This window comes from Daucus carota, chromosome 1 (assembly GCF_001625215.2).
Source record: "Daucus carota subsp. sativus chromosome 1, DH1 v3.0, whole genome shotgun sequence".
In the NCBI taxonomy this organism is placed as follows: Eukaryota; Viridiplantae; Streptophyta; class Magnoliopsida; order Apiales; family Apiaceae; genus Daucus; species Daucus carota.
This window is the reverse complement of record NC_030381.2, coordinates 32,688,058-32,715,162: the sequence shown is the minus strand read 5'-3', so window position 1 is coordinate 32,715,162 and position 27,105 is coordinate 32,688,058. Positions and strand designations below refer to the sequence as shown.

At 34.5% G+C, this 27,105-nt stretch overlaps 2 protein-coding genes across 4 annotated transcripts; one reads left to right on the top strand and one right to left on the bottom strand.

Annotated features, from left to right (window-relative positions):
• Nucleotides 1-3,233: 3,233 nt before the first annotated feature.
• On the top strand, nucleotides 3,234-20,431 carry LOC108204390 (protein transport protein SEC24 B). 2 transcript variants are annotated; one of them, XM_017373791.1, is made up of 25 exons: nucleotides 3,234-3,464; nucleotides 3,948-4,705; nucleotides 5,964-6,167; nucleotides 6,395-6,469; nucleotides 6,568-6,666; nucleotides 7,968-8,079; nucleotides 8,160-8,287; nucleotides 8,496-8,615; nucleotides 10,043-10,123; nucleotides 10,745-10,822; nucleotides 10,989-11,081; nucleotides 11,564-11,618; nucleotides 11,905-11,981; nucleotides 12,908-12,979; nucleotides 13,109-13,192; nucleotides 14,240-14,359; nucleotides 14,612-14,680; nucleotides 14,764-14,841; nucleotides 14,950-15,088; nucleotides 15,796-15,960; nucleotides 16,760-16,905; nucleotides 17,026-17,202; nucleotides 17,697-17,785; nucleotides 17,910-17,941; nucleotides 19,890-20,431. In XM_017373791.1, the coding sequence occupies exons 2-25, from the start codon at nucleotides 4,007-4,009 to the stop codon at nucleotides 19,994-19,996; spliced, it is 3,099 nt and encodes a 1,032-aa protein (XP_017229280.1). In that variant the 5' UTR covers nucleotides 3,234-3,464; nucleotides 3,948-4,006; the 3' UTR covers nucleotides 19,997-20,431. The 2 variants fall into 2 exon arrangements, with proteins under 2 accessions (XP_017229280.1, XP_063936261.1); XM_064080191.1 differs by lacking the exons at nucleotides 17,026-17,202; nucleotides 17,697-17,785; nucleotides 17,910-17,941; nucleotides 19,890-20,431 and having other exon boundaries at nucleotides 3,323-3,464; nucleotides 16,716-16,899.
• Nucleotides 20,432-22,074: 1,643 nt separating this feature from the next.
• On the bottom strand, nucleotides 22,075-24,989 carry LOC108205365 (probable polyamine transporter At1g31830). Of its 2 annotated transcripts, XM_017375303.2 has the most exons (2): nucleotides 24,720-24,989; nucleotides 22,075-23,874 (listed from the first exon to the last, which is right to left on the bottom strand). In XM_017375303.2, the coding sequence occupies exons 1-2, from the start codon at nucleotides 24,720-24,722 to the stop codon at nucleotides 22,423-22,425; spliced, it is 1,455 nt and encodes a 484-aa protein (XP_017230792.1). In that variant the 5' UTR covers nucleotides 24,723-24,989; the 3' UTR covers nucleotides 22,075-22,422. The 2 variants fall into 2 exon arrangements, with proteins under 2 accessions (XP_017230792.1, XP_017230791.1); XM_017375302.2 differs by lacking the exon at nucleotides 24,720-24,989 and having other exon boundaries at nucleotides 22,075-23,880.
• Nucleotides 24,990-27,105: the final 2,116 nt, after the last annotated feature.

Here is a 27,105-nt window from a genome sequence, read left to right as displayed (position 1 = left end):
TTATGGGAAAATTGTATAGAGTGGGTGTTTGGCCTAATTTAAAATAAGTATTTTCGGACTTTCTTTAGCATTTAAGTTGCTTCTAACTTTTACTCTAGTGTATGATAGAAAAAACATACGTGCTTATTTTGGGTTTCCTAAGTCAGAAGTTGGAAGCCACAAATGCTAATTTTTTTTAGATTTTTTAGTGATTTGTATTTTATTATGAAGTTTTTAAAATTTTAATACGTAATCAGCTTTATCTATTAATAAAGTTCTTTTATTTTGATAATTGATTTTTTTTTAATTTATAAATTTAAACCAAACATTTAATTGATTACAGGTAAAAGTCAACCAGATTTAATAATTTATAAGTCCAGTTTACTTCCACCTCTTTCTTTTAAACAATATGAAACTTTTTAAGTTAAGCCAAACGTCGCCATAAACGAGTGCATTCAACTGGGATTTTAATAGATTGTTTTTAATTTATAAATTTTAATGGATTGTATGTGATTTTGATTTTGTGTGGATTATCGATGAAATGTCGCACAATTGATATAAATTGTTTAGGATTTAAGCACAATTCTTCAAAATCTCATGAATTTTGACAGGATTCCAAAAAATTAAAATACACTGAACAACCCATAAAATTCATCATTTTATAAAATCCAAAAAAAACCATCAACATTTAAATACCATAAGATTTTAAGGGATTTTAAATACTCTCAATTGAACACCATCAGCTCTGTCCTAAAAGTCGGTGATTAATCACGATTAATCACCGATTAATATCTGTTCTGTAGCTCGTCGAACTGATTAAATCTCCTATTAATCACCGATCAATCCGATTAATCTCCGATCAATTCAATTAATCTCCAATTAATCTTTGTTCCGCAACTTCACCGATTAAGTCCGATTCACGCTTTTTACAACACTGTCCATCAGATATTTAAACACAATTTAAAATTATAATTGAATACCACCAGATTTTATAGCATAATTTAAAATCTCAATTGAGTTCGACAAGATTTTAATGAATTTTAAACAATGAATGAAATGAAAGAATAAAATCCTTTAAATTCCTAATTAAATGCACCCATTTTAAGTTTTTAAAATTTTATCCAACATTCGTGAATTTTTAATTGATCAGTTCTAAAATCTGACGAGTTATATGTTAATTATGTGTCATGCGTGTAATTAATAACTTTTCGAATAATAAATGTGCATATTATTTATGCTCACGAATTAAGTTCTGTCATATGTCACATCAATTGAGACTTTTTTTGGAAAAATTATTTTTAGTATCTTGCGTCATTTATACAGTATTTTATATCCGTCAAACCGTAAATGAAATTAAAAAACTCACAATAATCTTTTAAATTCTAAAAATATATAAGATACCTAGAATATATAGATATATACATTATGATGATTTGATCGAAATAAAAATGACTCTAAACTTCAAAGAAAGTGAAGAAGATACAAATATCGGGGACAATAATAATTAAATCTTTAAACTACTCCAAAGTCCAAATACTAATATAAAAAAGTTAATCACCACAAAATTTATATATCCATTAATTTTGTGTTAAGCAATCTGAAAATAAAAAAATACTCCCTCCGTCCCACCCATTTCCTTACACTTTCCTTTTTGGGGTGTCCCATCCAATTCTTTCCAGTTGTGGCGTCTTATACAACCAGGTGCGAACTCCATTTGAGTCCAGTGGTTTAACAAGGTGCTTATGAAAAACAAGGGGATTTGGACTGCTAAAGTTCCTTATAGTTGCTTTTGGGGTGTTAAGCGCATACTTAACTGCCCTGATCAGGCCCTTGATTTTATTCAGTATCACATCAGCCAGCGCTCTTCTTTCAAGTTCTGGTTGGATCCTTGGATTCGCAATCGTCCTCTGTTACTGCAATATGCGCCGCACATTGTTGATCTTTTTGCATCGCACCCTATGTCTCAAATTCAGGATTTTCAGCCTGAGGGTACTTGGCATTTTCCACCTATGAATCATATGGATGTTAGAGATATTCACTCAAAGATCACATCTGTTCCTATCTGCTCTCATGATCACATTACCTGGGATGGATTGCAGCAGCACAATGTTTCCGTTTCGACGATTTGGCACACCATTCGTCACAAAAATGGTCCGATGCTTTTACATGATGTCATCTGGAATAGTTTCTCTATTCCGAAATGCTCCTTTACTCTTTGGACAGCTTTAAAAAATAGATTGCTTACCCGGGATCGGATGCTGAAGTTTCAGATGCAAACTCCCTCTAATTGCCTTCTCTGTAACGATATTGAGACAGTGAAGCACCTGTTCACGGAATGCCCTTATTTTCAGCTTGTTAGGCGTGCATGTCCGATTGTTTTCTCTAATGATTGGAGTCAATGGGAGAGTGAGAATTTATTTCACATCAATATTAACAAAAGGGAGAAACTTCTTGGCAGCCTCTTCCTTTCTGTAGCTGTTTACTTGGTTTGGAAAGAAAGAAACTATCGTCTACATAACCAGGGGTCAGGGCATGCTTCTATTCATACCATTACTCTTATGAAACGCACTGTTAGAGAGAAGTTATTCACCTCAGCAAAATTTCAGAAATGGCTGCATGAGGATAGTATGCTGATTTGCCTTTTGTACTGAATTTATACTTAGTCTGCTTAGCTTTAAAGCTCTATATCTTACATGTTTGCCTAGCCTGTCGTAAGTTTCTTTCTTGATTGATTGCTGAGCGGCTGTTCTCTTCTGTATCTTCCTGGGGTATGCCCCTTGTAGGATGTATTCTCTATTCTCTTTTATATAAATTTTATTTAGCAAAAGTTTTTTTTACCAAAAATAGTTAATGGGTCCCACCACTTCTCCATTTTTCTTTCCTTTTCACACTACTTTTACTCCACTACCTTCTTTTTATATATTAAAAATCGATAGGTCCCACCACTTCACCCACTTTTCTTTCTCTTTTCCACTACTTTATATATATTTCTTAACCTCCGTGCCCAACCCATTCGATAAGAAATGGGAGGGACGGAGGGAGTATTTGTTTAGCTCGTTCTTTGTTTCACAATCTGATCGTAGTTGACAGTTCGAGGTTTGTGCCGATTTGGTTCTGATAGTAATTTCTCTTAACAAAATTATTTATTTGTCAAAAACTATATAACATACTTTATTATAATGAAAAACATAATAACTATTTATTAAAAAAAACATCACAACTTATTTTGAGAAAAAGAAAGAAGAAAAAGATGCAAATGGAGTAGAATTTGCATTGTGGGCAAATACAGAAGTCCAGATCTAAAGCGAGCGATAGCAGCAGTAACAGCTTCAATTCAGACGCAGGCAGATTATAATTTCAATTATAAATAATAATAATAATAATATATATTATTATATTATACACACAAACATACGCTCATATCCTGTCTGCGTTTGTATGCGATCCATCGCGACGTACATCTCCGCCCATTTTTCTTCCTTGAGGTATTTCTCGATTTTCGTGCCATCTTCATTTTATTTGCTGAATCGCGTTTTAATTTTCTTATTTATCCGTGATCAATTTAATGTATATATGTATATGTATATATAATTTAATCATTTGGTCTAATTCGAAATCGATTGATGTTATATGTTTAAATTGAGGTGATTTATGATTGGTGTTTGATCCTGTAATTGTATTTTACTTGCTGTATCTTATCACTTCTGTGTGATTTTATGTGTGTGATCATGTAAGTGATTGTTTGCGGTGATTATGTTTGTGTCGATTATGTGATTGCAGTAATGTGTATGTTTTAATTAGTTAGGCTTCGATTTTGATTTTGTTTGACTGGATTGAATTTGGTGCTTAAGTAACAGTGATCATGTATGTAATTTGTTATTTTGTTTGGCCTGGATTGTTTGATTTTAGATAATTTTTTTTTTTTTGTGAAGTTGATTGTTTGCTTAATTGAGGTTTGTTTTATGCAGAGAATAGTGTTTGAGTGGTGGATTAAGGTTTTGGGGATTCAGTTTTTGCATCTTGGAATATGAGTTTTCAGGTTAATAATAATAACAGGCCTCCATTTCCTCCGCCTTTTGCTCAGCAAGGTCCACCTGGGCCACAGCAAGGTCCCCCTGGGCCACGACCAGGGCCGCCGCCACCAGGTGTTGTTCCTAGGACTCCTATTGGCCCACCGCAAGGTGCATTAGGACCCCCTAATGCACCGCCCGGTAGGCCTAGTGGTCCTACTCCGCCTTTTGGAGTGAGGCCTCCGGGCCCTCCACCGCCAGGTGCATTCAGTTCTGCCGGCCCTGCACCTCCACCTCCTGGTACTCGCCCCGGTCCCTTTCAGTCTGCACCAATGAATTCAGGTCAAGTTCCGCCACCATCTACTGGTGCCCCAGGTCCATTTAGTAATGGACCACCTTCAGGGGGTGTACAAGGTGGACCTCGCTTTCCTTCTCCTGTGGGAATGCAGCGGCCAGTAAGTGGGCCACCTTCTCTGCCAAGTGGACCACCTTCTCTACCATCAATGCCGCCCTCTGCAGGAATGCGCCCTTTTAGTGGAGGTCTAGCTGCTAGTCCCTTACCTGGTCCTGCACCACTGGCACCATCTTTCGCATCACATTCTCAAGGCGTGCCACCACCCCCTTTAGGCTCCTCAGCATTTTCAGCTCCTGCTCAAGGACCTCAATTTCAGGTTTCTCCGTTTGGGTCTCAGCCGTGGTCCATGCAACAACGTCAGGTGAGATTTACATGGTAACGTAGTACATATTAGGTTTAATGTTATTTATAAATCATTATGTCCTTTTGGGTAATTTAATCGTGTTTTTTAAAGCTACTATATTTGCCTTAAATATGCCTCTCTTATATTCAAGAAAAAGTAAGAAGGTAAGTACAAGTTCTATAATTTATGCTGATAATTTTTTAAATACAGGCTAAATATATGTTCCCCATGTTGTTATAGGACTAGAATTGGAATAGTAGTCGGTATACTGTGACAATAGAAAGTTTTTGAGCATACAAATAGAATTTCACTCGCTCGCATCAAGATACTTGAGTTCTGATTTATTAACTGTGCTTTTGAAGATCACAATGCATTAAACATTATTATCACATTTTCCAATTATGTCTCGGTAGTATCATGAGTCGTATTGTTTGAATTATGAATTTTTGCATGTTACCAAAATCTATATTGGATGTAGGATTCTGTTAGAAATTCTATAGCCTTGTATAATCTTTTCCGAATACATCTACATTAATCGCAGACAGTAAATATGGTTTCATTATCACTTTCTATACTATAGTCCTGGATGTTGATGAATCTCGATTGTAGACGTGAAATGTAATTTCCCCTGCTTCAGTAGATAGCTGTTACTGAGCCTCTTTTTTTTTCTTTTGTAGTAAGATATATCTTCCCCCCCCTTTTTTTTTCTTTTTTTTTTTTGGCCTTTTCTATGACTCATCATTCTTGCTTGTAGAGGTATTGTAGCTTCTCTCCTCAGAATTAAGAACATGTATCTTATTTCCCCTATTGACGGTTGGATGCTGCACAGAATACTTCTTCATAATGCTTTCATTATTCCTTTCCTGTAAAAACAATTTTCTAATGTAATATTGCATTAGAATCTTTTATATATCTGGAAGTAGTTCCAATTCCCCAGCGTTCCTTTGCTCTTTAATGTTATCTTCACATGAATTGCAGTGTAGTATTTTGCTTATTATCCCTCTTAATGATTTTAGTACGAGTTTCTTTTTTTCTAATGCTATCTATATTAATTATGTTATTCGTATAAGGTAAACAAATTTATTTCATATCCATTTTAGCTATTTTCTCTAAATTGTTAATGATTTAGTTGTAAGCTAAGTATAGATTTCTGTCATCATCAATGATAATCATATCCGGTGTCTCCGGTAACACCATACGAAAAATGTAGCACTTCTAATTAATTCTTTTACTGATTGCTTAGTGCTGACCTTTGAGGTTTGAAATTTTTTCCCAGGTTGCACCACCTTCAGCAATTCCTGGTGCTGCTCCACCCCCAAGGATGTACAACATGCCAGGTCCAGAATCTGCAGCCTCCATATCACCTGCCATGAGCCAAGGCCCGTCAAAAATTGATCCTAATCAGATCCCGCGCCCTATTCCGAGTTCATCGGTTGTGTTGCATGAAACACGTCAGGGCAATCAAGCTAACCCGCCTCCGGTAATGCATTTGAGTATCTAGTTGTCAACTAGAAATGATTAATATGTACACTCATTAGCTAGAGTTGTGGCCTGTAGACTTTTTCTCTTTCTGTTTTAGCATTAATTTTCCTGTTTATACGAATGTGTCTTTAAACCTATATCTATTTGAGATGTAAGTTATTTGCTTAAAATTATAATTGCTTTGTGTTTATGCCTCTTATATTCTGTTTGCTTTCTATTATGAAGTCGGCTACCACTGACTATATTGTCAGGGACACCGGAAACTGCAGTCCCCGGTACATGAGATGTACAATCAACCAGGTTCTTGTCCTTAATTTCAAAATTTCAAACGCACTACGAATTTCTGACACTTTATATTGTTTTTCAAAATCATGATAGATTCTATGTTGTTTCTGCAGATTCCTTGCACCAATGATCTTCTAGGAACATCCGGGATGCAGTTGGCACTGTTGGTCCAGCCCTTGGCCCTTCCTCATCCCTCTGAGGAGCCTATCCAGGTAATATACTAATTTGCCCCCTAATAGTTTTATATTATAAAAGTTTGCTGACGCTGAATAGTTTCCAGTTTTGTCCTAGAGTAAGCGAAAATCTTTGCTGCAAATTTCCTGTGTTGAAATCCATGGAAAATAACCTGTGGTTGTAAACTAGTAAATTTGAATCATGTGATTACTTTTGGGAGGCATTTCGATCTTACGATTTCGATTTCCAATTCCAATGGCTTTCGGATATGCCCTGGCGAACAGTCTAGGAAAGTCAAGAACTTTAATATGTAACCTAAAATTCAAAGCACTCCACAGAAGATATATTTTCTTACCCCACTTCAAAATCCCCCAAAGTTGTGACTTAATGTTTGCTGCATTTTTGTTCGTTCAGCGTCCTTTATTTACTATATCATTACAGATGCATAGGCATTCATACTTGATTTAAATGGGGAAAGAGTATGTACCCAACCATTAAAAAGAATATATTTAAACTTGTGCCTACTAACAATTTTCAGTACACTAGTTGCTCGTCACATGGAAACTTTTCTGTTCTGTAAAATTATTCATTTAAGGACCTAAAAATTTATATAATATAGGTTATATTATGGAACAATATAGTTTGTTTATAGTGAACATGATGCTCCCATCAATTATTTTGGTTGCTTACACCTGTGCACAAATGTGTCTATATCTTTGTGTAGTGTGTACATAAACATATGTGTGTGAGTGTGTGTATTCCTTCCTCCTTCCTGCCCGTTCTACCATTATTGTATGAACTGTTAGGGGAAATGGCAACATGTACTCTGTATCTTATAATCAGATATGGAAGTTTAGAGTGCAGTAGCGAGTTTCTTTAAATATAAACTTTGTTGATAAGTTGCTCTAGCTGGTCTATGGTTGTGAGTTAAAAAGGAGAAGAGAAATGATGTTGGGAGGAATACAGATCTGAGGGTGTGTGAACTTGATGTGTTTGTGGTTTTATATGATTATTGATGACACTGCATTTTTGTGGAGGATTGTCTGTAGGGAAGCAATTTCCGAATGCTTTTTTATGTCAAATTTTAATAGACACAATCATGTAAGAATTTCTTTTAAGCACAAGAGTATTGTAATTGGGATAATGCTGGTATCACTGGTCTTAATAGTTCTATCCTATTTAATAAAAGAGTTTTTAAACAGATGACAGTTCAGAGATAAATCAGATGCAAGTATGTAGATGAATTCATAAAGGTTCATGATCATCAATATTATGTAGTGAGAAGATTTAGTGATTGTAAAGTGTAGATCACATAATTGAATAATTCCTTTCATTTTAGGTCGTGGATTTTGGTGAAAGTGGTCCTGTCCGGTGTTCTCGTTGCAAAGGCTACATAAATCCTTTCATGAGGTTCATTGACCAGGGAAGACGTTTCATTTGCAACTTATGTGGTGAGTATTATGGTCTATAGCGTTCTGAGCAAATGCAGTGCAACACTAGCTCTAACTTGCTTGAATGACATTTGTTGCAGGATATACTGATGAAACCCCCCGAGAGTATCATTGCAATCTAGGCCCGGATGGTAGGCGCAGAGATGCCGATGAAAGGCCTGAGCTGTGTAAAGGAACAGTAGAATTTGTTGCCACCAAAGAATATATGGTTAGTATCTTAGTTTTGGTAATGAACCAACATTTTGGTATTATCAAGCCCTCTTAGTCTTAGACTTTAAGGGGACAACTGTTGGAGTTAAAGATTGCAAGCTTCCAGAAACTTGGTTCATGAGCAATACAGTTAGACTGCTTCAATTCAGCCAAATTTCTAATAAAATGGTGCGTAAGTAAATTCTTACAAATTCATTTTTTGTCAGGTGCGCGATCCAATGCCTGCAGTATTTTTCTTTCTCGTTGATGTGTCAATGAACTCACTACAGACTGGTGCAACAGCAGCTGCATGTAGTGCAATCAGCCAAGTTATTGCTGATCTGCCAGTAAGTTTATGTTTGTTGCCTCATGTTCAGAGTTCATAAGTTAAATGTTTATGTTTTCTTTTTATGTTATAATCTTGATTCATTGTAATTGTCTCGAGCATTGCAGAAAGTAATAGATCATAACAAATTACCTTCATTTATGAATATTTATATACTGTAATGAGCATATACAGCATCACAATAGAGCGTAGTGTTTGGAATATGCTTTAATATGATAAGCTGGATTTCTCATCTGTAACCTGCAATGTAGCAGTTAAGCATTTACATTCTTATGACTTTGCATTGGGCACGTTTGTAGAGCTCATTACAAATGCTTTAGGCCCGAAGCTGGAGTGGATTCTAAACGGGCTAGTAAACTGTTTGGAAGAGTTAAGAATTGAGATGCATTTAAGTGTTGTTTTTGTGTTGCGTCGCCTTCTATTGTAGAGGAGTAAACTGGAATCAAGTCGCTGCTTGCCAGCTATTAGAAAGTGTACATATATGTGAGCAATATGTTTATGATTGGTCAGAAATCATGATTTGACTTTTTACGCAGTATATAGAGTTGACAATAACATGAGAGTAGAAAATATAAAGTGATATAGTCTTTTAATTCAGGATGCTTTCTCATGCTATGATAGTATCATCAACAGATATATATGATGCAAATGTAACAAGTTGCTTGTTGACTTCTCTCCAAATGAACTAGTCGCTGACTTGTCGACGTGGGTTAAGAGCCTACCGCAAATATAGTGCACGTATTTACTGCACAAAGACTAGTTCTCAATCCTTTTTTATGCTGCTCTTTTGTAGTCAAAAAAGGTGGCAGGGCCATATATAGAGATTCTACAACTTGGTGAACTACCTTTGATACTACTGGTCGGTCATAAGTATCTTCTTTATGATAGAAGAAAACTACTTCCATAGAGAAGAAGAGAGTTATATGTAGTCCTGTACTCCAGTCGATTATATGTCTAACCGATCAACCTTTTAGGCAAAATGTTTCTTCAACAGTATTAGATAATAAGATAATTATGGTTACACGAAAGGTTGTTAAGTTGACACAATCTTGAGCAGCTTACATAATAGATAATTATGGTTACACGAAAGGTTGTAAACTTCGAATATTGAAAGTGCTCATTCTCTATCATTTTGCTTTATTTTTTTATTTGTTTTTACAATTTGCATTGTTCTCCTTGGATTTCGTAAACCCATTGTTTTCTCACCTTTACTGTCAAACTAATGAAGTTTTAAAAACATAGGAAAAAAAATATATTATAATCAATCCTTTTCTTTGATTTTAACACATTTATAAGAAAATCCCCCCTCCCTCGCAGACTTTTCCGGTTGTTGCACTGCCTAGGCATTGCAGGGTTCGGTAATTAATATTTGGTTTTTTTATTTCCTCGTTTGTAGTAGATCTTATATCTTTTTTACTTCTGTTGCAGGAGGGCCCTCGGACGATGGTGGGGATCGCGACGTTTGATTCGACTATTCATTTTTACAATTTGAAACGTGCATTACAGCAGGTATATATATTTCTGTGCCATGTGTTCACCTATTTACAATATTGTTTTTAGTTAAAATAAGTTCCCCTTTCTCGAGATTTATCATGTTTAATATCATTTACATGCATTGCAGCAAATGATTGCAGTTTTACAGCCTTAGATATATTTAAGTTTTCACCGATATCATATATAATATTGCACCCCTTTTAGTCACTTTGTTGCCTGTGAAAGCTAATTAGATCTTCAGCTAATAAAAGGGGAAGCGATTTTAAAGAAAGTTATGTGTGCGCGCGCGCGCGCGCGTGTGTATAATTGTATATATATGAATGCAAGCAGAAGTTGAATTCATCTCCTGCCTCCAAGTACTGTACTTGCATTTAAATGTTCATCTTCATTATATTGTACATGGTTCATGTTTTGCTAGCTAAAAGTTTGTAAAGTATGTTTCATTTAACTACACTAGTTATTTTGAAAGCGTATCTAAGATCTAAGATACTTGAATGAATGTAATTTTGTATGATGGATTAAATTAAAGTAAAATGTACATAGCAAAAAAGGATAGTGGTTGTGAAACAACTTGAAACAGAAGTTAGTCACAGTTTGTTATCACTAATAATATACATTTGTTTCTTTTTTCTGTAGCCACTGATGCTTATTGTTCCTGACATTCAAGATGTTTACACTCCTCTCCAGAGTGATGTGATTGTTCAACTTTCTGAGGTTAGCAATTTTTTTATGTTTTAGGTAATTTTTTCTAGGCACAGTTTGCTTTAATATTTTAGGACCAATATTTCACACCATTGATTTATGGAGTTCATTTTTGGGAAAGATCACCTATCGACTCTTAAAATGAATGGTTAGTTATTCTACTTGTTTGAGGCTGCAGTGTCGTCAGCATTTGGAGCTTTTGCTGGAAAATATCCCCACCATGTTTCAAAATAATAAAACTGCTGATTCGGCTTTTGGTGCAGCTGTCAAGGTATGCATATAAGTGCTGATTACATACATGAAAGTTTCACTTGTGGATATCTGAAGCTGTAAATTTTGTTGGTGATAATTAATATTTGGTTTTTTACAAGTGACAGTGTTGATTCATTCTATTTTGATATGAAATTAAAATGTGCAATTAAGCGTACTTTTACATTCTTTGTTTTAAATAATATTGAGTGTACTGATTTTAATTTAATTATAATTAATATACTATATTATAAATTTGAGAAAAAGAAATTGAATTCAAAAGTTTAACTGTGTAACCTTTATTGAAACATAAGAGCTTTCAATTTGTTCAGTTTTGATTTATTGAAGTGTATTTATATTTTCGGCTTATCTTTCTGATGCTAAATTTTATATGTTTTTGTCGCACTAGCTTTCTTCTGTAGCTATAGTTGGCACATAAAGAGACAATGTAAACTTGTGTTACTGATAATTCTTAAATATTAATGAATATTACTCTATTCCTAGGGTGCTTTCTTGGCAATGAAGAGTACCGGTGGCAAACTTATGGTATTTCAGTCAGGCAAGCTCATTTTTTTTCTTTCTATATATTTTTTTGTTTTATTCTGTATTGGTATTATTAGAAGAGTTTTTGATTAATCTCTATTAATGTTTTGTGTTATGTTTAGTTTGATTTAGTCGTAAGGTGAGTTGTACAATTCTGCCTAAAAGGTTCAGCCATTAGGATATTTTCTTGTCAGAATTATGAATATGCTATACTGTGCTAGTTGAGAGGTGACAAATTTGATGATTTATCAAAAAAATGAATGTATATTGTTCTTATGATTTTTTTAATTTATTTTGCACAGTTTTACCATCTGTTGGCATTGGTGCCCTTTCTGCTAGAGAAGCTGAAGGAAGAACTAATATAACAGCTGCTGAGAAGGTGTAACTATAGGGATACTGCTTTTGTTTCTTGCCTTTACACTTGAAAATTGTTATAATAAATATGGTATTACCAGTAATTAGGACAGGCAGGTTGATTACACTGTATTATACTTAGATGTTATTTAGACGTGCCGGATTGGGAATTGACTCCAGTTTCTAGGTGTTACTAACCCTAAAATCCGAAATTTCATTAAAAAATTTGAACACTATTAGTTTCCCTTTTAGATGTACTTTGGACAGCATACAGTCTTCTGCATCTATTATCTGTGTCAAATACGCATCTACAGGAATTGTATTTTCTCTTGCCTCTTGTATATCTTAAGAATATGCTTGAAAGCATAACTATTCAATAGCCATCTAGCAAGGTTGTCATGGTGACTAGCTGAATGTCAATCTTTCGGTCGCCTGGTCGACTAGTCGCCTGCAGAATGTGTTTACTGATATGTTAATTGTTTCTGGTTATGTGTTTCTTGCATTCTTCAGTTTTAATATTTGCACTCTGCAGTTCTAATTTCTGTGATTGGAGTCTTTCATAATTCCAACAGATTTAATGTCTTTCATAATTCCAACAATGCCCTTGTTTTTGTTAGCGAAACAAATTTGTTCACTTCATGTCATAGAAAGATTCCTTTTAGTGTAGATTATAGTGTCAATGGGCTGCAATGCATTTTATGAATGATGTGATTTTGACACTAAAATAGTGTAAAAGTTGCACTATTTTGGTGTCATGGATTGGAGATGGTAATATACCAAGGCATTAAGCATATATAAGTGAAAGGTTTATTGGCGAAGGATGTGTAGTGTGTCATTTGTTGAGTCTTTTCTTGTTACTTCGGGCTTAACAAAGAATACATGCATACCAGGCTATTAGTTCAAGATTTAATGACATTAATGTAATTATTAGAATTCTGATTTCAAATATAGGAGGCTCACAAGTTGCTCCAACCGGCTGACAAAATATTGAAGACAATGGCTATTGAATTTGCCGAGTATCAGGTAAGTTTGTTGTTTTCATTCAATCCTTCCATCATAATTTTTAGAAGTAAGATTATTAACCATTTATTTTTGGATATATTAGTGACAGATTATTTATTCCTGCAAACCTATACTTTTATGATATATCAGGTCTGCGTTGATGTGTTCATAACCACACAAACATATATTGACATTGCATCAATCTCTGTGATTCCAAGGACTACTGGGGGGCAGGTAACTGAGAAACTATATAATTTTTTTTAAAGCTATAATATTTAGGATAAAAATTGCCCTAAATGTACTTTGAGGAGTTCTGTGTTCCACCTGGCTATCTAGACAATGAATTCTGTATTCTGTAAGCTTTAATTCTGAATTGAATGCATCAAGAGATGTCTGAAGTTTAAATTGAAGGTGACTTCAAAATTCCAAAAAAGGAAGAATTGTAAAATATCTCACAAATGTTTAGTTTCGTACCAGATATTTTTAGTAACATAATATTTGTTAACCTTGTAAATTATGTAAATGTTACTATATTTGTGGAAAAAAATTGGCCCCGACGAGGCTCAATAGGTGGCTCCACCACTGATCCAGCTTTCATTGTTGCAATACACTTCTATAATTATATTTGAGTGTACAGCAGCCGGGAGGATTTTTTTTAAGTAGATGTTATGAACTGTACTGTCACAGGTCAAGACTTGCTCTAATTTATTGATTGTTGTTCCATAAGTGTTCCTCCAATAATTTGTTGGTTTATCAAAAACTAATTTTCTAGCCCATCTTTGTTTTATTTCCAGTTCCTTTTGTTGACATTTAGAACCCTTAAGTATCTAGGTAAACATATGTTTTGGGCAACTCCTCAAGTACAAATTACTTGTTATTGTTCTTGCCTTCGTAAGGACCAAGGAGTTGGTGCTCAGTTGGTTTTGCAGTTTTAAATATATGTCAATGTACCTGGAATTTGGTTGTCTTGTAATCATACAAGTTTGATATAATGTCCTTACTCAACTGATAAGAAGAAATGTTTTGGTTGTGTAACATACTAGCATGGCTGAAAGTTGTAGTAGTTCCTGAACAAGATGGTAATGGGATTGCTGTTGTTTTTTTTAAATGTATATATCGTTCTATAGTCAGCCTATGCACTGGGTGTAAATTTGCCTGATTCAAGGATAATCAGGCTCCCCACATCTTTGACTCTAGCTGTTTTGTTTCTATTATTGCGTGTATTTTGATTTCCTTCATTAGTTGAGTTTTACGACTTACAATAATCACCTACTCATTCAGGTATATTATTATTACCCTTTCTCTGCGGTTTCTGACCCTGCCAAGCTTTACAATGATCTTCGATGGAACATTACCAGGCCTCAAGGTTTTGAGGCGGTTATGCGAGTTAGATCCAGCCAGGTAAATATAGCATGTATTTTAAGCCATCTTTAGTCATCAAAATTTGATAAAGGTTTGCCAATGGTCAGCACCACCCACTTTGTTAAGTGTGTGGGTGTTCAAAGTCTACACACCAAAGTTAATTGAGGTGTGTGTGTCCTTAAATGTTCCAAATACCAGCTAAAGGGATAAAGTATCATAATGTAATCTTGACATTTTATTCTGCACGATGGAAAAAATATCACGAATAACGAAAAGATTTTTCTCTTGTAGGGCCTTCAAGTTCAAGAATATTCTGGAAATTTTTGTAAACGCATTCCAACAGATGTGGATCTGCCAGCGGTCTCTCTTCCTCTCCCTCTCTGAAGTATTATCCGTTTTATGACATGATTTTGTTTCAGTTCTGATCCAGCACTTCTTTGCAGATTGATTGTGACAAGACAATAATGGTGACACTAAAACATGATGAGAAATTGCAGGATGGTGCAGAATGTTCTTTTCAGGCAATGACTATATCATTCTGACTGTTTGATTTTCATATTCATTTTATTTGAGAACAAATTTGCCAACCAGCTTTGCACTTTAGTCAGCTCTCCATCTTTTTGGTGCAGTGCGCTCTTCTGTACACCACAGTTGACGGTCAAAGAAGAATACGAGTTTCTACTTTGTCGCTTCCATGCACTACCATACTCAGTAATCTGTTCCGTTCAGCCGACTTAGATACTCAGTTTGCCTGTTTCTTAAAGCACGGTACTTCATTCCTTTTCAGTTAACATGTCCTGTGATTACGGGGCATTAAGATATTATATATATGTATACTTAATATGAGCCGGTACTTTATCTCTATACATCTGATATACTCCCTGTCCTGCAGAAGTGGCTTCTGCTAATTTGAATGGTCAATCTGTTTATTTTTATATAATAATAGGGTCTTTCTAGTGTGTGCCCATGGGCACACACTAACAACTACCTTTTACATAGGTGGGAATTTTTGTGCATGCCGGGGGGGGGGGGGGGGGGGGATTATTATTAATGGGATGGGAATGGGAGCCAATCAAAATCCACCACCTAAACAAAAAGTGGTTGTTAGTGTGTGCCATGGGCACACACTAGAAAATCCGATAATAATATTACACCAATTTCCTATAGATAAATCTTAATATCTATTTCTGAAAGAAGCTGGGTGTAATCTACCATAAGGTCCAGTTTTCAGTATAGTCAGAATGTGAAAGAATAATATGTAATTTTAAGTCAATATTTAGTCAATTTTCCCAAATAGTAAACTAAGCCAGTTTTCATGTTGTTGAGTCACAAGTGGACAATCTACTTCATAGTGACTCCTTGAGTTATTTGGTTCATTTTTTTATTCCTCGTGGTTACAACTTGAAATGCATGAATTCTTCTACTCAGTATATTACCCATGATACTAAAAAATTTTTTTTTTTTTTTTTTTGCAGCTGCAATTGAAATTCCTTCCAGTCCGCTACTGCAAATCAGAGAGCAGATGACAACACTCTGCATCAACATTCTTCATTCATATCGTAAATTTTGCGCCACAGTATCATCTGCTGGACAGCTTATTCTCCCAGAGGCTCTTAAATTGTTGCCTCTTTACACACTTGGTATGTTTTATCCCCACAACGTTTTATTTGTGGATTTGTTGGTGCAACAGACTAATTTGATGTTTCCACATTTCCTATCAACACAACATAGATATCTGTCTAAAATAACTCTTCATTTATAATAAGTTTCTCTTTGTCATGGCTTGATTGTTAGGGTAGTATATGTAAGATTACTATAATGTTTCAACTGATAATATTGTCACCAAGAATCAGTAAAAAGGATGGATGTTGACTTAAGATTGCCTTGATTATTTGAATTTGAAACAAAAAGTTATCAGAACTCGGGGTATCATATAATTGAGAAAATGAGAGATTCCTCTGCGACGCTATGGTCATTTCTTAGTTTCTAATTAGGGCATCAGTACTAAATATATATCACATGTGTAAGATATGTATTACGGGATAACAGCTCTTGTATGCTTTGTCTGCTTATATGTTTCGTATGCCGGATCACATTATATTTATCTGGAGTTGCCAGTAGTTGTATATCTAATTTTGTTTCAAAATTCTTATTGGCTTGAATAAATGCCACTTAAATACAGTTCCTTCAATAAAGAAGTGGTGGGAGTATAAACACAAGCAAGCAAAAAAGGAAAATCTACTTCTAAAGCAGACTATCTAATAGCTTATTAGTTAATATTAATGGTTTATAGTTTATACAATAATTTGGGTGAAGGTGAGAACACTTTAACATAATGGTTTAAGAAGTAAAGTAATTGATGGCTTGTAAGAATGATTGAGCTATTATATTTCAGAGATTACTCTGGACAAGTCAAGTCTCATGCTTTTGCATCTTCAGCTTTGATTAAAGGTACTGGATTGAGAACTGATGGACGCATAGATGATCGGTCATATTGGATCAATTATGTTTCTTCTCTTTCTACTCCCTTGGCAATACCGTTGGTGTACCCTAGGATGATTAGTATCCATGACATTGACTTGAAGGTATTCAATATCGCTTCCTAAAAATATATTTATAATATAAGATAGACTGCATCTAAGAAGAATATCTATAAAAGTATGTTTGTATGCGCCTTTCACAATTGTGGTTTTAATGGCTATTAGGAAACGGAGGGTATTCTTCCTCCCGCTATTCCACTTTCCAGTGAGCACGTGACTGATGATGGAATATATCTTCTAGAGACTGGCGAGGATTGTTTAATATATATTGGGAACTCAGTCGATCATGATGTTTTGCGGCAAATTCTTGGCATTTCTTCTGTTGAAGAAATTCCCACTCAGGTATACCAGCATGGCTGAGGTTGTGCTGCTCTGTTTCTCTGGAACTGTGTGATGCTCATGGCTTCTTTTATTTTCCATTTGGATGCAGTAAAATATCAATATTCTTCACTAATTCATTTTTTTACTTTTAGTAGTTTTATATATAGCTATTGACATTTTTTTTTAACTTTATGGCTTCTAGAGTTTGGTGCGTCTTTAGCCTTGTGGAACTTACATGATTTATATCTAATCTCCAAAGGGAATGGGATGCTATTTTTATTGAGAAAGATCAGTTTTGTTTTCCGAAAGGACCTGATCTTTCCTCCATAGTTCACTTTATCGTTCTGTCATCTTTTATCATATTTTGTTTAGAATAGCTTATGTGTTGTGATTAATCCAATATTAGATTTGGATCAACCCTGCAGATTAATGTGGATCCAACTATATTTATGTAGCTGCCACAATTGTTTTGTCTTTAAGCAAGTAATGTTGTTTCTTTTTGCCTTGTTTGCCAGTTTGTTTTACAGCAACATGATAATCCGTTGTCAAAAAAGCTTAATGAAGTTATCAATGAAATAAGGCGCCAGAGATGTTCCTACCTCCGGTACGATGTTACTGTTTATCTATAACTCGCATCTTCAGTCATGCACTTCGTAGAAATTTGTTACCAACACACCCAAAAATGCTTTTCTAATAATTAGTGTCTTCCTCTCGTTTCTCTGTTGCAGTCTAAAGTTGTGCAAGAAAGGGGAACCATCAGGTGAATTCTGGAACCTAGCCTTTTATCCAAATTATAAGTTACCATTTTATTTATGTTCTATCTGTCTATACATATTCAGCAATGATTTGTGCGAATTAAATGTAGGGTAAAAGTTTTTGTCAGCACTAGTTTTGTAGTTCATTAAATTGAGACCCTTAAATCCTTGATAATTGCTTTAGGTTTACATACCTCTACCTTTACATTTTCTCAGAAATTTTTATTTCCTTTACTTTCCTTAGTATTATGGTCCTTGTGTAAATGATTAATATTGCCTCCAAATATTTAGGCTGAAGAACAATCTAATGTAGCAGGTATGTTAATAGTGAAACCTTCTAGGACACTCGAGAAAATTGGTGCATGTGATAGGCGTTAAAAGAAAGCTAGCAACTTAAGAATTGCTTATTAAGGCCCTGCCGGAAAATAGCTTGATTTTGGAAAATATTTTTTCCGAAAAAAAAAACAGGAATCATTTTTGGGGAGAAATTTTACACCATTTGACTGTGGTGGAAAAAATTATGGAAATTGGTGGAAAAGTGATCAATTTGGAAAATGCTTTCTTCTTTTGGAAAGGGGAAGTCATTTTCTAGAAATCATGCCATTTTTTAAAGGGACTATTCAGCACGTTTGGTTGACTTCTGGAAAAAAAAATCCGGACGGTAAACAAGCACTGGAAAATGAGAGAAATATATTTTTCTGGGAAACGTTTTCCGGCAAATAAACAGAGCCTAAAGCATTTTTAGTGGGAACCAAAACACTATGGTGGTGTAACTTTTAACTTACTCCCGTGCAACACTATAATGTTGAAAAAACCAACCCCCGCTGAATATGGACTGAATCATTGCACATTCATTATAAGGGTGTCTACTACAAATAACGTACTCTTATTTATGTATGTTAGATTGTAGCATATATTCAATAAAATGACAGAAATAAGTCATTCATGGACCTCGCTCTCTATACACAAATTGTAACAATGACAGAAATAAGTCATTCATGGACCTCGCTGTCTATACACAAGTTGTAACATGACCTTAATTTTCATTTTGAACTGGGACGCTACAAGGTGAAGGTTTTAATAATAATGACAGGCTCAGATCCCATACCCCCACCCGTGTCATGTCTTGTGGACACTATACGAACAAAAATGGAGAGTTTGGGTAATGGACTTCAAATGCAACTCATGGAGCTTCTTGTTTAACTTTAATAGAACAATTCTGTTAGTATATTTTTTATTGTTATTGAAAGCTAAGCTTTGCCAAGTATCAAAAAAATTGTGTGTTTTAATTCATATCTTTTGTAAAAAAACGCACAATTAATGGCATTTTGCAAGTAGCGATTCCCAAGTGGGAATTGTGCTTTTTAAGAATGTGACACATAAACAACACTGATTAGTACTTGAGGTTTAATTTAGTTTTTTGACACTGGCTACAAGTTTGAAGGTTGAGAATTGGCCAATGCTAAGCAACCTTTGTTTAGCAAGCTCTAGAGCTGACATTATGATTCAGATTTATTTTTGAAGTATCACGATTAATATTTCTCATCCTAATTCATCTTCAAAGGAGTACACTATATTTGGATTCATAAATATTTAAAGTTCTATGTAAATATATGTTAAGCCTGTTTTAGCAGTCTTGTGGTGTTAAGACTACACTTGTTTCAGTCAACTAAGTTGAGCTATACTTTTTTCTTTTCTTTTTTTGTATATTTTGTTTATATGGATCCAGCTTGATCTAATATTCTGTTCTAATCAGTGTGCTGCTTATGCATTCAGAACATGGATCCTTTGGAAGAAATTCCAGTAGTTACATAAACAATTTTAGTATAGAGTATTTAGGGGTCTCGAGTTGTTTTATGGAATCATCATATTCCCAGGCATTGCCTTGAGTGTTTTTTATTTTCTAAAGTATGTTGACTTCTTTCCCAAAACTTTTTCTTAATTATTTTGCAGGAATGCAATTCTTCTCATATATGGTGGAGGACAAGGCCCCAAGTGGTCTCTCCTACGTTGAGTTCTTGGTACATATTCATCGGCAAATTCAAGCTAAAATGAGCTGATGATTTATTTATTTCGACTTTGATAGAGTTTTATGGTAAAGCCTTTTTCTGTGGCTAAACTACGGATCAGAGAAAGAAGGAAGAGCAACTAGGTTCCATTTAAGATTCTTCTGTAGGGGAAATGGCAGTCTTGCTAAAAGCAAAGTAAATCAGTTTACAAATAGAGATTTCCTTAGTTTGGTTAATGAGATTCCCTTATATTTTAAAGCTTGATTTATGAATTGAAATTTTCATAATATATAGAAGCATAATTTAGATGTATGTACTGCCCTTTAGTTATATAACCGTGCTTTGAATTTTCTGCCTGGTGGGCCGGTGGCATTTGACTGTAAATGGGAATACAGAAACAAGCATGTCTTTTTTTCTTTTTCGTTTTCCCAACTTTTTCATATAATGTGTTTACAATCAAGGTGGTTGTGATTTGTTGTGAGTGTATCTTTCTCTGGTGCTAATTTTATAAATGTGGATATAAAATTTTATATGTTCTTCATGAATTGTAATGCTGCACGGTTTAAGTGACTATTAATGTATCATGTTTAAGGTCCTATCATTCTGTTAGAAATTCCAAATGTTAAATTTACGTACCTTTTCAATTACTTTCCCTTTAGCCTGAGTAATTTTTTACATTTCTTTGGCTACAAAGTGTCAACCTATTTTTCTTTTCATTGCTTTAAATTTGTTATTCATTCTGAAAAGATGTGATTATTTTGGCCTGGTCTAGTATATTTTTATGCACGTTTTTGTTGCAAACTTAATACGAACCCAATACTGCATTTTTTAATTGAGCCGTATTATAATAAAGAATATGACATAAAACACAACTCGTCCTAGCAAATCCTTAAAAAGTTAGGATGCTCACTTTATTTCTCATTTTTAAAGATTGTGGAACCATTCTTCATACTATTTTGAACAAATAAAATATTCACTTCTCTCCTTTTTCCCACTCTTTCCCTCATTTCTCTCTCCTACTTACAAATTAAATATAATGTTATAATAATAATAAGGAGCACAAATAGGGAATGCTGTTGGAGTTCTCATTCAATAAAATATAGTAATCCCTTCAAAAATGAATATTTTATTATATATTTAGGAAACATGTTAAAACTCTACTGGAGATGCTCTAAGGCAAGTTTTAATTGAATAAGGCAAGTAATAATTGATTAAATAACTTCGTTAAGATAGTATTGTATTTCGGGTTAAATATCTATATGATCACCGAGGTAGGTATATATCAATTAGTTTACCAAACTTGACAAGGTATCATTTGAATCATTAAAATCACAATAAATATCACACAAATATCTCTAAATATTATTTCAAATAGTAAAAATATTATTTATAGAAAAAGCAGGTCCTCCCATTGCTCTTGGAAAAAGCTGCTTTTCAGTTTTTGCAGAAGTTACAGATTTAATTATCAAACCTCGCCAATTTTTTTTATTGTTATTATAACTCAAATAAGCACATATCAAAAAAAAAATACCAAACAATTATCTGATTCTACCACAACAATCTTTTTACCGGCACTTTGTCTCACAGCATAACAATCTATAACAGTGTGGGACCCATTTAGAGAGTATACTGGATTGAACTAATGTATAGTTAAATACGGCATATATGTAGTCTTGAATTTGCTAGGTTAAATTTGAGTGAAGTAATGTATAGTTAAAAACGGTACATGTGTAGTCTTGGATTTGCTAACTTTCTCGCTTTAAGAGAGTGAATTTAAGTGAACTAATGTATAGTTAAATACGGTTTGCTAACTTTCTCGCATCAAGAGAGTAAATTTGAGTGCGAGAGTAAATTTGAGTGAATCAATGTATAATTATAGTTAAATTTGCTAACTGTGTAGTCTTAAAATTGCTAACTTTAAATTTGCTAACTTTCTCGTCTCACGTCTCGTAACTCTGTGATTTGAAACAAGAATGATAAAATCTTTTACAGAAAATGGAGTTCATGAAATGTAGAATTATTGACATTCAAGCATTCAACTAATTGATGTCCTAAATATCCGAGTACATATTATGTTACCAAGTACCCTTTAGACTGTCGTTTCAATTTTGATATCTGAGGTTTGAACATAGAGTTAACGATCCGACACAACAGATCTCATTTCCATAGGAAAATATACTCCTATAATTTAAAGAGTCACTGACTGGGTTTACATCTAGAAATTCGAAAGACGGTGTTTCATCGTACATGTTTCTAAGTGCTACACGAAAAGAGGCGAAAACATAATCAACCTTTTGGACATACATGACCGGTGGATCCTTTTAGATATACAAGATTACAGAACAGCATTTACCTGATGTAGCAAAATCTTCTAGCAATTCAGGAGTGTACCAACTATGTATCCGCAACTTATAGCACAACAGTATGTCTCTCTTTTTCATCTTAAACCATGTAATTTTGGAAAACACGGAAACAGACTAGCCCAGTAGAGTCCCCTCATTTGTTATATGGTCGATGTCAGGGAGATCAGAACTCGTTGAGAATTTCATATACCTCTTTTTCTCGATGTGCTTCAGGCAAGGCTGAAGAACTAGCCCAATAATAACAGCGATCATGCTTACCACAAAAACTTTAAAAGATGAAAGAGCCAACACTACGCAGATCAAAGCAGTAGGAGGAATACACATAAGAATGGATCCAGCTGTTCCCAAGGGTATCTTGTACGGTCGAGAGGCAGCTGGGTGCTTCATTCTTAACTGAATGAATGCTATGAACTCCAGAATCATCCCAAAACAGTACAAAAAGTTTTCTGCAGCAACTATCTCCTGAAAACTCATCCAAGATAGCAAAAGCACACCAGAGGCAGAGAACAAGATACCGACCAAAGGAGTTCCATATCGAGATCTCTTGGCAAAAAACTCGGGAAGCATGCCCCTTTCTGCCATACCCAGGAGTTGGAATGAGTCGCTGCTCATCTCGGCCACGAACATTCCCATGTTTGACATTGCAGCAGCTGCTTGCACCCACCATCTCAACCATACCCCACCTAGTATTTTAGCAATATCTGAGAAATAACCATCACTCCACAAGTCACGTTGTAGTGGAACAGCACCAGTGCCAGCCAGTAGAGGTAAGAAGTAGCCAAGAACCACCATAATAAGAGCATACAACAAAGCCTTTGGCAAAGTCTTCTTTGGGTTGTGCACCTCTCCAGCTAGTGTACTTATCGAGTCCCAGTAGTTAAGATTCCAGAAAAGAGTGTTCAAATACAAATTCCAGTCAACGTCGTGTAGATCAACTACCATCCATCTTGATGGCTCCAACTTTGGAATCGACACAAGTCCCATAACTACGAAAGGAAGAATGGAAAATACACCAAGTAGAACAGCAACCCAACCCACTATAGTCATACCCCTATAGTTCATGTAGGTAAGCACTGCCGTTAAAACAAGTACTGCTGCAATCCTCGGAAAACCATCAGCTAAATCTGGGATCCCTGATTTTAAGTAGTCAAGAAATAAAACTGGATAGAGAGCATTATCAATAACACCGCTCAGCCATTTCATCCAACCTTGCTGGAAACCCCAATACGGACCCAGAGCGGATGAAACCCAAACCACATAGCCACCATTTTCCGGAAACATTGTCCCCATTTCAGCAGTTATTAAAGCTTCAGGAACGCTCCATATGAATGGAAATACTAAGAAACCTAGGAGAGCCAATAAAGGGCCAGCTGCTTTCACACTGTCTTCAACACCAAAAGGCCCTCCTGATACTTCATAGAAGATCAGGAAAACAAGGGGCAGAAGCGACACCTTGTTTATTCCAACAGCCCTAGGTGAAGGAACTTCATCAATACCCACATACTGTGCACTATTGTTATCTCCCATCTGAATAGAATCTTGCCTACTAGCCGTGTTCCTTTGTTTCTGCATTGAATAATAATAGTTATCATCAAAGCTAAAAGACAGTTTTAATCACTTATCAAGATCATCCTGAAAAAAAAATAAAAGCAACTGAGCAACTACACTAAAGACTCAATCTTCTATCGAAAACTTCAAATGCTAATCAACAAAGAGCATATCATTTACAGAGTCAGGCACTCAAATCATATAGGGCATAAACCATTAAAGCTGAATTATATGATTTCAAGAACATATTCACCAAAAAAACTAGTAACGCTCAACTATAAGAAGCTCAGTGAAATTCTAAAATTATTTCATACAGCAGAACAAGTATGTGCAGAGCTTCATTTATATCCAATTAATAAGCTTTTCTTCGAATTAGTGCACAGACTAAAAAAGTAACTGTATGATAAGAGGAAGCTACATAATACCACATGAAACACATGTTCACAAAATTTTAAACAAAAAGTGATTAGCTAAAACCCCTGAGGCAAAATGCAATACACTAATACAACACCTCAATTCCTCAAACACTTCAATTTTCACCATAAATCCAAGTCCAGATAGCCTAACAAAAATATAATTTTTTTTTTCTTTTCCTTGAAACACTAGATTCATCAATCATCAAACAAGGGTCCACTGCAAATCTACCAAGAAACCAATAAAGTCCCACAAAATAACCAAAAAGCTGCTCCTTTCCCACACAATCCAGATCTATAAAGCTATAAAAACCCATCACAGCATTTTCAAGAATCACAAAGAATCAAAATTTCACACATACAACAGATCTTTATACAACTACTTACATCAAACAACAACAAAAAACAATTCTTTCAAGTAAAGAAGAAGACTTGAGGGAAGAGACTAACCATAAAAGAAGGTGAGAGTTGTGGTAGCTAGACTATGTCATCTAAAACCCCAAGATTGATAAAGGTTATCAACAAAATCATGGTTTTTGTAGGCATAAAAATAGATAAATGTGTGTAGATATGTATGTGAATACATCAGATAGCAGGAAGATAACACAAACTGATGAAACACATGATCACACACATACCCATAAAGGTAAAAATGACAAGCAGAGTCTGTACAGACCCAAAATATTGTTCAAAAAATATTTTACTATCAAAATCGGATCTGGGTATAAATTAGAAAAATACCCTTTTTCTATCACAGGAAAATTGATTTTATAATCTTGCGGCAACTCCTTTTAAAAGTAGTCGAAGTTAATTTCAAAAAAAAAAAAAAAAAGTAGTCGAAGTTCAAAATTGTTGAAACAAAGTTTTTTTATTGATTCGTGGAAAATATAATAAGAAGTCGTTTTAAAGGTGCCGAATTCTTTTTAAAAGAAATAGTGTTGGTGTGAAGATCCCGTATCTAACTCTTATGAGTGCGCCACATCGGTAGGTCGCGTAACAGCATCTCCAATGGTGTTGGTTATAATCGTCGGCTAAATTCGACCTGTAAGACGTTATGTAAAATTTATTAAACCTGTAATACATTTTGCTACAATGGTATTGGCTATATTGGTTGGCTATAATTTTAAAATAGTATGTTATTAATATTTTAAATTGTTAAAATAAAATATATCAGTTCAATATGGTAATAAATGATGTACAATCTTCCTACAGATTTTCTTACAGACCTGCAGAGGTTCGACAAATTTAGCCATCCATAGGAGGTTGGCTAAATTTACAGACAACAGCTCATCATGGTTGGAGTTGAGTTTTTGGAGCTGTTGACTAAATCTTTTTATTTTAAATATGTCAACTCACCTTTTAGCCAAGGGTTCTAGATGGTTGGAGATGCACATAGATGGCGCCATGGCTACGAGGGCTACGGAGCCCGTTTCTTTTTGAGAAAAGGAGCCCGTTTCTTGTTGGTTATATATGTGACCCCATGATATTTTATACAAAGTTTTAAAATAATAATTTATTGTTACTTTTTTTTTTGACATAGAATAATTTATTGTTACTTAAAATTTTGTATAAACTAAGAAGATATATATTAAAATAAGTTCTGTAAGGCATTTCTGAGGGGCATATTAAATTGAGATTTCAAAAGATTTTTTTTTTTGCGAAATTCGGGATAATTTAACTCGAATTTTAAAAAATGTATCAGAATTTTGAGATATTCAATTAGAATTTAAATTATACCACAAAATCTGTTGGTATCCAGTCACAATTTTAAATTATGCTACAAAGTTCGATGGTATTTAATTGAGATTATTTAAAATTTATTTAAATTTGATGATATTCAAATTGAAAGATTCTTTTGGACCTCGTAAAATGATGGATTTTGTGAGATTGTCCAATGTATTTTAAGATGTTTGAAATCCCATCAAAATCCATGAAATTTTGAAACAGTGTAGTTAAATCATAAAGACTTTATATCCGCATAAAATCAAATTTATTTGCAATTCATTAATAGCCATAAATTATATAAAATTCATTAAAATCTCGTTTGAATACACCTCTCTAAATGATTAGATCAATAACAAATTATGTAGAATCTGTCAAACTCGTAAGATATTGCTAAAATGAAATTGGTTATGTGCCTGTTTGAGAATTCACAAGAAGTACTAATTTTCTGAAGAAGATGACTTCTGCTGTTCTTGGCCCGTTTATGTAAAAAGCAGAAGCATTTCTGAGAAGCTACAAATGCTAGTTTTTCTCTCAAGCTTCTGCTTCTTTCCCAAACACTCTAATCACTTTTAAGTCTTAACTTGCTTTTAACTTATACTTCATTTTTTTACTTCACTTTTTTACTTCATTTTTTTACTTTAATGAAGACAAGTAAAGTACGGTTGGATAGTTTAAGTCGTTAAAAGTTTATCTTCTGTCGTTCCAAGCCTACGAATCGTTGTAAAATATGATGCAGAGCGGTTTTATAACGTTTTATAATTACAGAAGATAGAACGAAGCCTTAGTGCAATGAAATGATGGATTAAACTCATAAATGAACAAGTCCGTGTGACATCAATATACAGTCGGAATAAACCCCCAAATATCGATACAATCAGATGGTGAAATAAATAACATACTAAAAACAATTAGATGATTTGTTTCCTGATCGTTTAACACATAGATTTTAAAAATTCTTGAAGCTAAAAACGAAATCAAAGACATCCCAAGCGATCCAAATTGCACCAACAAATCTGGAAATAGTAACATCACAATTGACCATATCACATAAAAATTGCACCCCGGCTATCTACATGCTGGATACCAGCTATAGACATGTCGAAAATATAAC

Bases quoted from the DNA above. Each gene is read 5' to 3' on its own strand.
- LOC108204390 (XM_017373791.1), top strand. From the start codon at position 4,007: ATGAGTTTTCAGGTTAATAATAATAACAGGCCTCCATTTCCTCCGCCT. The intron at 6,470-6,567 runs GTTCTTGTCCTT...TTGTTTCTGCAG, and splicing joins TGAGATGTACAATCAACCAG to ATTCCTTGCACCAATGATCT. The intron at 17,203-17,696 runs GTATACCAGCAT...CTTGTTTGCCAG, and splicing joins TTGAAGAAATTCCCACTCAG to TTTGTTTTACAGCAACATGA.
- LOC108205365 (XM_017375302.2), bottom strand. From the start codon at position 23,880: ATGCAGAAACAAAGGAACACGGCTAGTAGGCAAGATTCTATTCAGATG.